Genomic DNA, 15,847 nt, shown 5'->3' on the forward strand with positions numbered 1-15,847 from the left:
GAGGTGGTTGGTGACATTTGTAGAAAGAGCTCAGAGGAGACATGTGACTAGGTGATTTTCATTGTTCTCACATTCATTATTCTCTCTCTTAAAAAAAAATTCAATGAAGCCAGGCTATGGTGGCACACGCCTTTTATCCCAGCACTTGGGAGGCAGAGACAGGTGAATCCCTGTGAGTTCCAGGCCAGCCTGGTCTACAAGAGTGAGTTCCAAGACAGGCTCCAAAGCTACACAGAGAAATCCTGTCTCAAAAAACAAAAGCCAAAACAAAACAAATAAATAAATGAAGAGCTAAAATATAAGAAATATTGTCAGATGTGCATTAACGCTGTATCGGCAAGGTTCAGGGACAAACTGGGAAAGGCCTCAAGTGTCTGTGGGGACGGATTCTAGAAGGAGTTGAGAAAGGAGGTTACAGTTGAAAAGCACCATTTTCAGAAGTTACAGCTTTCTCACACAGAACACAATAATTCAGGAATGTTATTTAAAAGCTTCCAGAACTCACCATAAATTCATGCCTGCAAGCTGAGGAAATGTCTATGTGCTGTCTGAACTTTCTAAGAGGAACCAAAGCTGCGGAGAGTAAACTGTAAGAATGGCAGAGACATTTAATGCATAAAATACACAGAGTCTTCGTGGATGAGAATGAGGATCTTTCAAAAAAATCAATTTATTAGATTTATAGGATTATGGAGAGGATCAAAACATAATGGTCATAATAAAAATATCCGATTTTGTGTTTATGATTATTTATTTACAATTATAATAATGAGAGCTAAACACTTTCGTTGTGTTAGCTGCCTGAGACATGAATGTATAAAGAGTTTGACTCAGGCACACTGGTAGAGAGATCTTGTCTAGCAAGCATAAGGTACTGAGTGAGTCCCATCTCAAATGCTAGAAAACAAAAGCAAAAACAACAACAACAACAAAATAAAAACAAAACAAAGTGGTGAAATTTCACTTTCATGTCTTGGCATAAACAGAAAGGTCAGATTTAGCATCATAACTGGGGAACATTTGCATTTAAATAAACCAAGCTAAATATTCTTTATTTACATCATTTCCCCCTTTCTCCCTTCCCTCCAACCTCCCCTCTACCCCAAAACAGGGCTTCTTTTTCTCTTATTAGACTCATTTATTTTACCTTATATCGAGTGTTTTACCTGCATGTCTGCGTGGGCACACATGCATGCCTGGTGCCCTTGAAGGTCAGAAGAAGGCTTCAGATCCTTTGGAACTGGAGATATGAGCTGCCATGTGGATGCTGGGAACCAAACCTGGATCCTCAATTGCAAAATCAAAAAGTGCTCCTAACTGCTAAGCCATCTTACCATCTTTCCTCTTTTTAAAAAAATTATTATTGTGTCTAATAATTTCAATCTTGGAAAAACATTTTATTTTAAAATGCATTTTAATGTGAACATTTTTTTTTGCCATGGAGCTATTACTATTATGGAACATACTTTCCAGCAAACACCAGTACCTATCTCAATTCTACCTCAATTCTACCTTGGCTTCTTTGCCTCCTAAAGCCGCTTAGTTAGCTGAGCAAGGTGTGCCGACTCAGACCTGCAGTTGCAACTGTCAGATTCAGTGTTGAATCGAGGCTTATCCTAGGAAACTGTAGAGCATCTTCCAATTCCCATTAGGCATCAGATCATCTAACTATGCAGTATGTGAGCAGAGTTATGTGATCTTGAAGAAGCCCAAATCTCCCTGCCATTCTGAGATGTTAGACTCTGTGTCTCCTCGGTGCCCATCTACAAAACAGGTCATTGGGAGGAGTCAGTGAGATGCCAGTACATGCCAAAAGCATAGACAGGGCGTGGCTAGAGTTAAACACTCAGTACACAGTGGCTCTTAGAATGCGGTCCAGATGCCTGTATACGAACCATCTGCATCTTAAAGATGAAGGCAAATTGCATGCACACACGAGCAGCCCTTGATGCACGTGCAATAGACTCACCTTTCCTTAGACTCTTTGGTTTCATCCCCATGTACGTGCACATTTAGCCTCACAGTAATACTGTGAGTTGCAAAGAAGCAATCGGAACATGCTGAGCCTGTCACCATGCTTCCATGTCACTTTTCAACCCTTTGTGCCCCAAGACTCCACGATGTTATTTAGAGATTAAACATTCTTCTTGGTGGTCGGGGTATGAGTCTTTGCTTTCTCATGCCTGATCACCATGTCTAGCTCTGAAGACGCCGCCCTTCCCCGCCCCTCCCCCAGCAGTTCCTTCTCTGCCCCTCCCCCAGCCGCGCTGTGTGCACCCAGGACTTCATGCATGCCAGGCAAGTGCTCTGCCACAGAGCCATAGCCCAGCCCTTGAAGCTCAGGCTACATTTCAATTTGACAAAATAGTTCAGAGTCCTAGGTAGGATGCCAACAGGCAACTTTCAGAATTGGTTAACAAAATAATGACCTCACAAATCCAGTCGCTAGGTCAAAATGGCAACTCTAATCTGGAAGAACTTGGGGAAAATACGTTTCTCTTCAGAAAACCTGTCACAGACCTATTTCCAAACAGGCATAAGGAGAATGGAGGAGAATGAATAAAACTCCTGACAGAGTGGTAGTGTGGCCTGGCTTAGGCAAAGAAATCCAATACCCAACTTCTAACTAGTAACCCAACCTAGTTGGCGTTCAAGCAACCAGAGCAAGCAGGGTTTCTGAATCATCAGTTCCTTTGCGATGCTTGTCTCTACTGATCATCTGATCATGGTTCAGAAGGAGAGAGAGACAGAGACAGAGACAGAGACAGAGACAGAGAGACAGAGAGACTCCACACTGCATGCAGCCAGAACAGTGTGGGAAGCAGAGGGCTGTATGTGTGTGTGTGTGTGTGTGTGTGTCTGTGTGTGTATGTGCCTGTGTGTTAACAAACAGCAATGCATGCACACACAGATTGCTGATGGGCACGGCCCTAGGGCCTGGCTAAGGAGGATAAATAAAAGACTTAAGATCTCTGTACCAAGAAAAGAATGCAGGACATTACAACATAAATAGAGCAAGGGAGAAGGGAACAAAGGACAGAAAAACTGAAAATCTGGAAGTGGAAGGAAAGAACGCTGTGACCATGGCAAGCGGGAAGCTGGGTTTTCTCAGACTATCAACTTCTGTGAGCGTTGTTTAGTTGGAAGCCAGGCAGCACCCTGCAAACACATTCATCTGTGGGCTGCTGAAGGGAGGCCGCCGTCACTGCTGGGGTTGAAACCTGTGTTCTGGTCCTCTGGCTCTCCAGCCAGGCTTCCTGAACTTCTGGAGAAGCCATCTGCCAGGTGGGGCACAGGATGAAGGGTGGGTCGGGGCAATCCAGGCTTCCCGGCACTACAGGCTGACCGCACACGCCCACAACCGGTTCCTTCCTGGTCACGGCTGCTGATCTCTCATCTCCCTCTTCCAGCCAACTTCAAGTTGGCTGGCGGCCAAATATGAATCAAGGAGGATGTGTTTGAGTGTGTAGTTTGAATCGCAAAGATAGAAGTGTAAAAGTACTCCCCGGAAACTGGTTAAAAAACAAAACAAAACAACTAAGTGTTGTGGAAATCCTGGGTAATTCTAATAGACTTGCGCTTTGCATCGGCATTTTTTTCTGACTCGGCTCGTGTTTGCTTTTGCAGCAGGACACCAATAAAACAGAAATCTCACACTTAATACCACTTTTACTGCCCGGTGCCTGTGTGTCACATCTGTTCTGATTCCCTGGTCTCCAGCACCTAACGATTTATTCTGGACACACCCCCACCCCTCCAACCCCACCCCTGTGCTATTGACTGGAGAGGGAGGGCCTACTTAGTAATTCTACACCTGTTCAAGTCTCCGCCCACCAACTTGTTAAGCTTCCCTAACAAGTGTAGGGCCAAGAATGAGAACCGCCAGGCTGGGGAGCTGGGGCAGGAGGTGGCTCTGGCGGCTGCTGGGTTTGGCTTCGGAGAGCTTTGTTCAGACCCTCCAATGAATCTACTACAATGGCCGTTGATGACAGCCATTTATATTCCAGAACAAAGAACAAGTTAAATTCATCGCAAAATGAGTATAAGTCATTGAGACGGAGCAGCCTGCCGCCTGAACTTCCCATCGGAAATCACATTAAAGGAAAACTTCAAAGAAACATCAGAAACTTGGAACCTTTTCACCTGAGGCGCCCCAAAAAGAGACCATCCATATTCCCAGGTAGGAATTGTTTGAATTCATGCTTTCCTGTTAAAAATGAACAAACAACAATTATGTACAATATACGATCAAATTGATACTAACTTGGGGGCACTTTTGAGGACTGGAAGTACCAAATAAATATGGCCTTAAGGAGTCAGACCATCTTTCAGTTATCTTCTTCAAGAGTTTGAACTGTCTGCATTTCAAAGCGCTGTGTCTTTTGCCTTTGCTCTGATTGGCTGTGAGTCCTTCCAGGATCTGTCCTGGATAGGCAGCTGTGCTGTTTTGAGGATCTGTCGTGGATAGGCAGCTGTGCTGTTTTGAGGATCTGTCGTGGATAGGCAGCTGTGCTGTTTTGAGGATCTGTCGTGGATAGGCAGCTGTGCTGTTTTGAGGATCTGTCGTGGATAGGCAGCTGTGCTGTTTTGAGGATCTGTCGTGGATAGGCAGCTGTGCTGTTTTGAGGATCTGTCGTGGATAGGCAGCTGTGCTGCTTTGAGGATCTGTCGTGGATAGGCAGCTGTGCTGCTTTGAGGATCTGTCGTGGGTAGGCAGCTGTGCTGCTTTGAGGATCTGTCGTGGGTAGGCAGCTGTGCTGTTTTGAGGATCTGTCGTGGATAGGCAGCTGTGCTGTTTTGAGGATCTGTCGTGGATAGGCAGCTGTGCTGCTTTGAGGATCTGTCGTGGATAGGCAGCTGTGCTGTTTTGACTTGTTAGCATCCACGGGTTCATGGTACTGCTTTGCTTACAACCCTAAGAATTCTGTGTAGCGTTTCCTGCCCAAGGAAATTCACTCATCGGATTGTTGAGTGAAGCCGATGTTGTGTGTGCACCAGAAACCAACAGCAGTAAGATCTCAGTGCGTGCTTCAAATTCCAGTCCTGCACAAGAGCCCGAGACCATTTGTAGTCATGGGCTCAATTCAACAATGGGGTTAGAAAAATGTAGTAGGTAACTGGAGAAACATGAATCTCAGTCTTGGTAAGGGTTCCTGACATTGACCTTTGATGGTCTGCAGTGAGTTTGTAGAGAGAAGAAGACACCTGCCACGGGGAAGTCATCTGTTCACCCAGTGGAGCTAAGTGTGCTCTGCAGTCTGAATTATTTGCATTGCTTGATGTCAGTATCATTTGCATTGGAGTTTCTAGGGAAAACTGGATATGGCCTTTTTGTTGTCGTTCATTGTTTTATTTATTTTGCAGTTTTTAAAATGTAGAATATGTGAGTGACAATGCTGAAGGCTGGCTCTGTTACGTTAGACAATGAGAGAATAATTAAGTCCAGTATTATTCCATAATAATTAGACTGATTTCCTTAGTAACTGACGCTTTAATGCTGGTTTAGGCAATTAACTAGAAAATGATTGGGGGGTGGGTAGGGGCACCAAGTCACAAACTAAAGGTACATTTCTTTTATTCTTATGTTTTATGTATGAATGTTTTTGCCTTTGGGTCTGTCTGCATCACTTTCATGCCTGGTGACTATGGATACCAGAAGAGGACACCTCTGGTATTGTGCTCTTTTGGTGGAGGATGAGAGGGCCAAGGTTAGAATGGGCCAGAGGGTGTGAGTCTTTGAATGTGTTGAGGAAAGAAGAGGAGGATGAGATGAAAGCTTCTGGAAGGGGTAGCATTTGGATGTCTAAGGTAAAGCCATCTTTGGATCCAGAATCACTGTGATCTCCCAGTGGTGATGTGGTAGTTTGAATAAGAATGACTCCCATAGGCTCATGTGTTTGAATGCTCAGGGAGTGGCCCTATTTGAAAGGATTAGGAGGTGTGGCCTTGTTGGAGGAAGTGTGGGGGGGGAGGGGAGAGTGGGCTTTGAGGTTTCAAGAACCCAAGCCAGGCCCGGTGGCTCTCCCCCCTTCCTGCTGCCTGCAGATCTGAATGTGGAACCCTCAAGCTACTTCTGTAGCACGGTCTGCCTGCCATGATGACATTGAACTGAACCTTTGAATCTGTAAGCCAGCTGCAATTAAATAATTTCCTTTATAAGACTTTCTGTGGCCATGGCGTCTCTTCACAGCAATAGAACACTAGGACAGGAACCAAGCACTCAGACTGGCCTTGTCTTCCTGATATCCATGGTAACGGATGGGTTTGGGGACAGAGTGGTTCTCAGCCACTTCTTCTACAGTCACCAGCTTTCCCTCTCTGCTGTTGGTGCTTGGTTGTCATACCTGGACTTACACACGCCAGCGTCCACTGTGCTTTCTCCCACAGCACAGCCTGTGACCCACCACACACTTAGAGCACCTGGGGCCTGCAGCCATGGTCCCTGCCTTGCCATACAGTCACCTGGCCCTGATGGGCACAGCCTCTTATCCTGAACTTTATGGAAATTTTCCTTTCTGACACGGAACTGACAGAACTGATTTAACAAAGTAAAGTGGGAAAGGGTCACTGAAGCCTGGGGAGCTGGGCTGTGGTCTAGACGGTGCCCTCAGCTGCCGGTGGGTCCTACCAACTTCCTCATAGGCTGCTAGGACCTACTATATTCTTATATCTGGCCTTGTGCTGTTTGGGGCGGGGGGGGGGGGGGTTGTTTGGTTAGTGGTGTTTGCATTTCCAAGGTTTGATGTATGTTCTGGGCAAGTACCCTACCACTGAGCTGTAGCTCCAGACCTCTTTATAATTTTTTAAAAAGATTCTTATTCTTTATTTGTGTATTTGTGTGTCTGTATTTGTGTGTGTATGGGTGTGCACGTATGCATGTATGTGTATATATGGGCATTGGGCATGTATGTGTGTTTGGGTGTGTGTGCAAATGAATGTGTGTGTGTATTTGTGTGGGGGAGGTCTGTGTGTGTGCATGTGTGTGAATACTTGTGTGTGTGGGTGTGTGCCCATGCTTTGTATGTGTGTGTATGAATGTATGTGTACACATGTATATGTGTGTATAGGTATGTGTGTGCATGTGTGTTTGTGTGTGCATGCATATGTATGTGTATATGTGTGTGTGTGTGCATGTGTATGTATGGGTGTGGGTGTGTACATGCAGGCAGATGCCAGTGGATGCCAGAAAGGGTGTCAGCTCCTCTGGAGCTGGAGTTACAGGAGGTCGTAAGCCCCTGACATAGGTGCTGGAAACTGAACTTGGAAGATCTAAACTGCTAATCCATCCCTCCAGCCCCCTCTTTTTGCTTTGTATTTTGAGACAAGGTCCACTAAGTTGATCAGTCTGGCCTTGATATCACTGTAGGCCAGGCCTGTCTTGAATCTGTAATCCTCCTGTCTCAGCCTCCAGAGCAGCTGGGATGACAGGTCTGTGCTGCTTGACTCAGCTTGTTCTGCCTATTTCTGCCCATAGATCCTTCTATTGGTACAGCATCAGGAGATGGACTCTGTCCACCCTGCCACCTTGGTACCAGGACAAGTTAGAGTTTACCTACCCAAAGTCGGGCACACTGCTGTTTGATTCCTACATTCCTCTCAATTCAACTGTGGCTCCACTGTCCTGCGGCTTGTACCAACTGCTCCCCCACAGTGGGTGACTTAGAAGAATTGTTGGCGGTCCATCCTGGCAGGGTGCCTATAGGCCACCCGCAAACAGAAGCGCACACTGGTTGTGGCAATGATTCCTAGTGTGTGCAGCTACACACTTACACTGAAACAACAGACACAATGGGGGGGGGGATGAGAGCTAAAGAGAGAAGATGATCTTCTACAGTTAATGAAAGGTAACATTGGGGCTCGGGCTGGCCTCTTTGGATGCAGCTTTACAGCCTCTCCTACTGCGTTCCACTGACCTCTGCTGTTGGCTGCTGAGACTGTATGTCTAACGAGAAGCAAGACTTGAGAACACTCATGTTCCAGTCAGCAATCCTCATCACTCCCATGTTCCCAAAGCTAACGTGTGTCTCCACCTAAAGTCTCATATCTTCCATCCAGTGGATTGTTTCATACATAAATCCATTCATTCACAAACTGTTCATTTAGCTCTTACATCATAATGGTAAACAAGCCTTCGAGGGTCTAGCTTCTGTGTTACCCTTTTGTTCTTAGCCATTTTGCCTCTGGGGCCATTTCACCTGCAGGTAGTTAGTTAGTTACCTATCCAAAAGGCAAATCTGTCTGTTCTATTTCTTAATGACTCTTTGGGAAACCTTAGGATACTCTATAAAAATTCAAACCCAACAAAAAGTATAAGAAATATCTTTGTTGTGAAGTATCTTGTTTTCTCTGAGAAACCTGGTGCCAGGGAAACTCCCAGGAATCCACGAGGATGACCCCAGCTGAGACTCCAAGCAATAGTGAAGGGGGTACTTGAACTGGCCTCCTCCTGTAATCAGATTGGTGACTACCCTAATTGTCATTGGAGAGACTTCATCCAGTAACTGACAGAGATTCACAGCCAAGCACTGGGCAGAGCTGCAGGGGTCCTGTCGAAGAGAGGGAGGAGATTTAGTACTAGCCAGGAGGGTCAAGGTCATGGGGGGGGAAGGACCCCACAGAGACAGTTGACCCAAGCTCTTGGGAGCTCACAGACTCTGGGCCATCAGCTAGGGAGCCTACCTGGGACTGACCTAGGTTGTCTGCATGTGTGTGACAGTTGTGTAGCTTGGTCTGTTTGTGGGGCTCCCAGCAGTGGGACCAGGACCTGTCCCTGGTGCTTGAGCTGGCTTTCGGGAACAGAATCCTTGTGCTGGGTCACCTCTCACCCAGCCTTGATGCAGAGGGAGGAGCTTGGTCCTGTCTCAACTTGATGTGCTATGCTTTGTTGACTCCTATGGGAGGCCTGCCCCTTTCTGAATGGAGACTGAGGAGGAATGGATTGGGGGGGCAGGTGAAGGGTGGGGGAGGGAGCAGCAGGAGAGGAGGGAAGGGAAACCGTCAGTATGTAAAATAAATGAAAAATTTTAGTAAAAATAGAAGTATAAAATCTGTTTGATGACCCCAGCCCTAGCCCTGTCTCCAGCCCCTTTCCCACATGTGTTTCCACAGGCTTCACTAGTCTCAAATGCCAGCCCTCCATGCTTGCTTTACCAGGGCTAGGCATATGCATGTGTCCCACCCACCCATTTCCTACCGGAGCAACTCCATCTCCCTTCTGACTCTTCCTCTGGCCGGGTCCAACCTTTGAACTTCTCCGTCTCATAGTATCTATCTCACTGTATTATAATAGTCTGTTTTACTTGTCAGTCTCTCGATAGCTGGTTATCCAGGGATTTTGTGGGTCTTGTTAACTATTGTATGCCTGTTGTGGGTCATAATAGCTGACACATAGTGTGCCTCCAGCAAATATGCAGTCGACTCAGACTGTAATGAATACTCCTAACATCTTCCTGTGTTCTGCCTCTATCCAGAAGGCTGTTTCTGCAGATGTCTCTCCTCATCTCTACTCACACACACATACACACACACACACAGATGCAGGTGCACACACAGATGCAGGCACACACACAGATGCAGACACACACAGATGCAGACACACACAGATGCAGACACACACACACAGATACAGGCATACACACACAGATGCAGGCACACACACACAGATGCAGACACACACACACAGATACAGGCACACACACACAGATGCAGGCATACACATACACACAGATGCAGGCACACACACACACAAATGCAGGCACACACATACACACACAGATGCAGGCACATACACACACAGATGCAGGCACACACATACACACACACAGATGCAGGCACACACACAGATGCAGGCACACACACAGATGCAGACACACACACACAGATGCAGGCACACACAGATGCAGGCACACACACACAGAGGCAGGCACACATACACACACAGAGGCAGGCACACATACACACACAGAGGCAGGCACACACACACACACAGATGCAGGCACACACACATACACACACACAGATGCAGGCACACACACACAGAGGCAGGCACACATACACACACAGATGCAGGCACACACACACACACAGATGCAGGCACACACACATACACACACATATGCAGGCACATACACACACAGTCCTTCTGCCCACTTCTCCGGACTCTTTGTGGGTGAGGAGGTCCAATTCTGGAATCACCACCAATTCTTCCTCTGACATTTTTTCATTTCCTTTATGTCTGTTGCCTCCTTGGATGTAATACTGTTAACTTGGTGTTTGGTGGTTTGTTTGTTTGTTTGGTTTGGTTTGGTTTTTGGTTTTTGGTTTTTTGAGGCAGGGTTTCTGTATATTGTTTTGGAGGCTTTCCAGGAACTCACTCTGTAGACCAGGCTGGTCTCGAACTCACAGAGATCCACCTGCCTCTGCCTCCCAAGTGCTGGGATTAAAGGCTTGCACTAACGCCCGGCTGTTAACTTGGTGTTTGTGTGAAAACACTTTGGAAAGAGATTACACTTAAACAGGGACTGTATTTTATGTCCTTCAGTGGCATCCATTCAACATTTGGTGGTAATTATCAGCCATGGACTGAACTCTCTGAAACTGTCAGCCAAAAGAGACTGCCCCCTGTAGGTTGTTTGGAGAGGAATTTGGGTCCCAGCGTGCAAGGCATCAAGATTCTATGCCTCCCTAAAAGACAGAAAGGTCTTTTGCTCCCTGAATCGAACAGCAGAGACCCTAGCCATGGTCCTGGCTCAATTAAAGAAAGCAAAGGGAGCGGGCTGAGCCTAACACTCATGTTCATGGCTGAAAATGAGACTCGAAGCCTCCACCAGGTGTGATGGGCTGCTCATTCAGAAATAGTTGTGTCTTAATCAGCTAGATGTTAAAATGCCCTAATGATTTTATAATTGTATGTTCTAAAATGCAAGGAGTCATCTGCTTGGGGGAACCAGCCCCGGGTACTTCTCAATTGTTTATAATGAGGAGTTCACAGCTCACAAGAGGGAGGAGCCTGCACAGCTCACAGGAGGGAGGAGCCCGGGTAGTACTCACTAGACAGGTGTGTCAGCATGTTGACTGACACCACTTGTCTTTTTTAAGTTAAAATTCAGTTCCTAGCCAGATGTAGTAATGCATGCCTCTAATCCCAGTACTTGAGATGCAGAGGCGGAAGGATTGCAAGTTTGAGGCTAGCTTGGACTGTGTAACAAGACGCTTGTCCCCCCCCCAAAAAAAAAACGTTTCAAGGCAAATTATGCTTTCTTTCAAATCCACAACTCAACACCCAAATACACTTGATCATGCACACACGCACATTATATGCAAGTAGCTTTTTGGCATTTCTTATGTAAAGCTGCTTTTATCCCATCTCTTGCTGTGTGAGGTTTGTTTTAGGAAATAGAGTAGGTATAAGAGCTTTCTGACCGCTCTTGTGGTGAGCAGCCTTTGCCCAGGTAACTGAGGGAATTGGCAAGCAGACAGGCTCCCTTCAGAGCCTCTGCCCAGGGGATTGTGGAGCTGGGCAAGCTGAACGGTTTTGTTGTTGCTGGCTGTTTGTTTATTTTGTTTTGAGACAGGGTCTCGCTATGTGGTCCTGGCTACCCTGGACTCGTTGTGCAGACCAGACTGGCCTCAAACTTACAGAGATCCACCTTCCTTTGCCTCCCTAGGATTAAAGGTGTGCACCACCACACCCAGCTCCAGGTTGAACACCCTCAATGCAAACTTCAGACCCAGGCTGTCCCTGACTATGAAACATTCCGGGTGCTAATGCGACACCACCTGGGAATGCTCTATCTGGCCTCCTATAATGGTCATGACCTTAATCAAAACCCAGGCTGAAATATTACGTAAATTTACCTCCGCACTTTATAGAAGCTAGGTCCATAATTGAAACCTAATATGAGTTGGGTCCTGTCATGTGTGTTTACTCAAGCGTTCTGCCATCTGAAACCGTTCTGGTCCCACTTCTGACGTGGGGTGTTTAGCTGAGCTATGTTCTCTGTTGTATTTTTGGCAACTCAGCATCCCACAGAGAGGTGCACTGGGTGACAATTCATTGGCATCTCTGGGAACAATGGAGAGTTTGGCCAGGCCCTTCATAAACACTGTTACAAGAGTGTTTCCTGGGGTTGCGCTTAGCCATTTCAGGCTTGGTGGCCATATGCTGTGACGGGGTGATGACGGCAGCTGTGTCTCCTTTGTGCTGACCCCATAACACACCACCCCAGGGCTTTGCATGTGGAGGTGCTTACACGCCGCTGAAGTTGTCAGACCAGGGAGAAAACTGCATGTGATGTGTGTCATATGCCTCACCACCACCCCTCCACCAGCCACACCCTTTCTATCATTTCTATCTGGTCCAATGGCTTCTTTTTTTTTTTTTTTTTTTTTTTTGGTTTTTTTTTCGAGACAGGGTTTCTCTGTGGCTTTGGAGGCTGTCCTGGAACTCCCTTGGTAGTCCAGGCTGGTCTCGAACTTACAGAGATCCGCCTACCTCTGCCTCCCGAGTGCTGGGATTAAAGGTGTGCGCCACCAACGCCCGGCCGGTCCAATGGCTTCTTTAGGAAGCCACTTAGTTAGCAAAATTTATTTATTGTCAAATGTGTTAAGGGAATAATGTCTTGACTTTGTTTTATATTTTCATTTATTTTTAAAAAATCAAATTTAATGATGCTCCCCCACCTCATACTCTGAAGAACAAAATGCTGATAACTATGGTATTTTTTAAATTTATTGCTTATTTGCATATAAGCAAAGGGAAATATTCTTGTACATATACAAACTGACTGGGAGCTGGTACAAGCAGAAAACTTCCAATTCCTGGCTCACTTTGAAGGTGCCTTCCTTGTGGGGCATGCATGTGTGTTCATGTATATTACATAATGGAGCCGTCTGGAAATATGTTTGTGTAAGAACTGTATATATGTTCTGAATTCATCGCCTTAACTGAGTCTGATCCAAACACTGTTTGTTCCGTTTGTTGCTTTGCAAATAACGTGATCTGAGCTCTCCTGTACACCTTTCCATTCTTTTCCCCTCAAGATTTATTTTATTTTATGTGTGTGTGGGAGCGCTTGTACATGTCTGTGTATACAGTGCCCATGGCGGCCAACAGAGGGCGTCAGAGATGGTTGTGAGCCACCATGTGGGTGCTGGGAACTGCACAAGGGTCCTTTGGAAGGGCAGCCAGTGCTCTTTCCAGCCATTGCATCTTTCCAGCTCCTGAAGCATTATTTTTAGATGCCAAGTATCAAAAATGTACACTCAGAGGTAAATGGGAGACAGCCTCTGTTCAACAAAACCTGAGCATCTTTTAGACAACATTCTGCCACCTCTAAGAGGCCCTGTCTCTTCTTTGCAAGGCCATTGTTCCACACCTAAAAACAAAGCTCTACAAGTCTTTATAGGCAATTAAAATTTTTTTCTTAACTGTTTTATTTTATGTATGAGTGTTTTGTCTGCATATAGGCATGTGTCTGTCGTGTGCATGCAGTACCCAAGGAGACCAGGAGAGGGCATTAGCTCCCCTGGAATTGGAATCACAGATGGTCGTGGCTCGAATGTATGTAGGTGCTGGGAACTGAACTCAGAGCCTGTGCAAAAGCAACTGGGGATGTTAACTGCTGAGAAATCTCTCCAGCTTCCAGTTTTGTCCTTGTTTTTCAAGTGAACGAATTCTGTCACAGGCAGCCAGGGAACATTTTTTAAAAGGGCAATAGAAATAAGATCATGTGGCTTGTCCCACCACATTCATGGTTGCCTCCCCAGGAGAGAGGCAGTAGATGAAGGCGGGAATAGATGAAGGGTCTTATTGTCAAAGGTTTGTGGACACAGCAGGGCAAGATAATCTGCAAATATGGACCTGTGTCTGTGCTTGCCTGGAGCAAATGGGAAGCTTCCTAGACGCCACCTACTGAGCTCGAAAGGGAGGGAGCAGTGAGTGGGATCGATGCTCTTTGTGAATGTGTCTCTTTAAAAGGTTCTTCTGACCATTCCAAGCATTACGGAAATGTATACTTTAACAAGAGATCGAATGAAGCGAGAGGAAAGAGAGGGCAACGCAGCAAAGACGTGGGTTACCAGTACCTGAATCTTGGGGGCTCTCACAGGAAAGTGAGGGTGCTGAGACATCTAAGTGGGGGGGCTGGGGCCTCTGTGTAGTTTTATTTTTTTGCTACCTGTGTGATCTGAACCACACTGCTATCCCGGTGACAACATCTCCCTATGCTGTCACTGGGCAAGAGAGACAAGCATTTCAAACATAAGCCACTTAGTCCCTTCCCCACACAGGAGTGTGGGGAGCAGTGTAGGATGCTGTTGCTGTCTTTGAAAGTGGAGTGTGTGCAGGGAGATGGAAAGTGTTCCAAAGTCCACTGCTCTATCTGGAACCCGAGTTGGGTTACATATTTATGAGCTTAGCTTCTTTTCATGTGGAAGTTTAGGATTGAAAACACCATGAAATGCACTAATGTGTGGAAGGCTACACAAGATCCACATTAGTCAGTCAGCCGGAATCCTGCCCCTTCCCTGAACCACAGTGTTTGTGAACCCTTAATCTCCTAACACTTATAATTATAATATAATTATAATCTCAATGGACCACATTGATGCATACTACTCATTACTGGATGGGCTGCTTCCTAAGATCTGCCTCAATGCTGTGTAATAGACTGTGGAGTATCTTGAGATTGTAAATAAAATTATAAAATGTGAAACGCCATGAATTTTATCCGGAGTGGCAATGTTTCTCCCGTTAGTGTGATTAAGCTGTAGTTGTCTTAGATGCAGGGGAGGGGAGAAGAGGGAAGAGAGGGAGAGACTTATTCCTTTATTAGCAGCCACCACCACTGACCCATTCCCAAAATATTAGCATTAATCCATTCTCAGGGCCACCGCTTCTGCCCACCTTTGTCTGGTTTGTGTATTTTGTATTATTGTTGAGACAGCATCCACTATGTGGCCTCAGACTAGTCCCACAGGCTGGCATGGCAGACATGTCCACCGGAGTTACTAAGACCCTGCCTTTTATTTCATGTCCCCCAAAACCAGCACAGGTTTTTGAAGAGGCAAACATACTATAGAAATACTCCACTAAATTATTACATTTTGAATTATTATATTCCAAATTATATATTATTATAATGAAGATGTTATTATGTAATATGATAATATATAAATATATTCTGAATTGAATTATATTCTAAGTTATCATAATTTGATTTTTAGAAAATGGTACACTTTTTTTTTAAGTGCCTTGGAATCTTCAACCTGGGATCTTACCAGGTCTGAATACCAATAGCCGTTTAAGCCATTTGTCATGGTCAATAGGTCTTATGGTACCTCCCCAAGAGACATTATTGTTTTAATTTAAATTTATTTGGGGGGAGTGTCATACACGGTGCTGTGTGTGAATATATCATTTCTATCCCTCCCTCTCCCCTTGAACTCCTCCCATGCCTGTCCATCCCTCTCACATGTATGACCTTTCTCTGTAACTATTATTACACACCTACAAGCCTACTGAGTCCATTTAGGGTTGCTCATATGTACATGTGGTTAGTGCTGACCACTGGGACTGGGCACCCTCTCTGCTGGGTACCCTCTCTAGAGTCTGGTCCCCAGTGACAATGGATTTCCCTCCTCAGTAGCCCTTGACTGCCTGTAGCTCTTCATCTAGGAGTGGGTCTCTGTGAAATTTCTGCATTCCATGCTGCCATGTTGGCTGGTATTGTCGTTATGTGCATCTTGCTTAGGTGACCATAGTATTGATATTTCATAAGTTTCCCTGTCTTGTAAAGATAAATGGCACACTTGATGAGGGTATAGGTAACTATTTATTGTGGCAATT

At 45.7% G+C, this 15,847-nt stretch overlaps 1 protein-coding gene across 5 annotated transcripts in view; it reads left to right on the forward strand.

Moving 5' to 3' along the window:
- Fry (FRY microtubule binding protein) overlaps nucleotides 1-15,847 on the forward strand; it is a 380,830-nt gene that overhangs the window by 79,807 nt on the left and 285,176 nt on the right. For 4 of the 5 annotated variants that reach the window (XM_040751416.1, XM_040751415.1, XM_040751418.1 and 1 more), the window contains exon 1: nucleotides 3,880-4,180. In XM_040751416.1, coding sequence (XP_040607350.1) covers nucleotides 3,976-4,180 — 205 coding nt within the window. In that variant the 5' untranslated portion in view covers nucleotides 3,880-3,975. Of the gene's footprint in view, nucleotides 1-3,879; nucleotides 4,181-15,847 lie in introns of those variants that run through there. The other variant, XM_040751422.1, reaches the window with a different exon arrangement.

This window comes from Mesocricetus auratus, unplaced genomic scaffold (assembly GCF_017639785.1).
Source record: "Mesocricetus auratus isolate SY011 unplaced genomic scaffold, BCM_Maur_2.0 Super-Scaffold_100008, whole genome shotgun sequence".
Classification (NCBI taxonomy): Eukaryota; Metazoa; Chordata; class Mammalia; order Rodentia; family Cricetidae; genus Mesocricetus; species Mesocricetus auratus.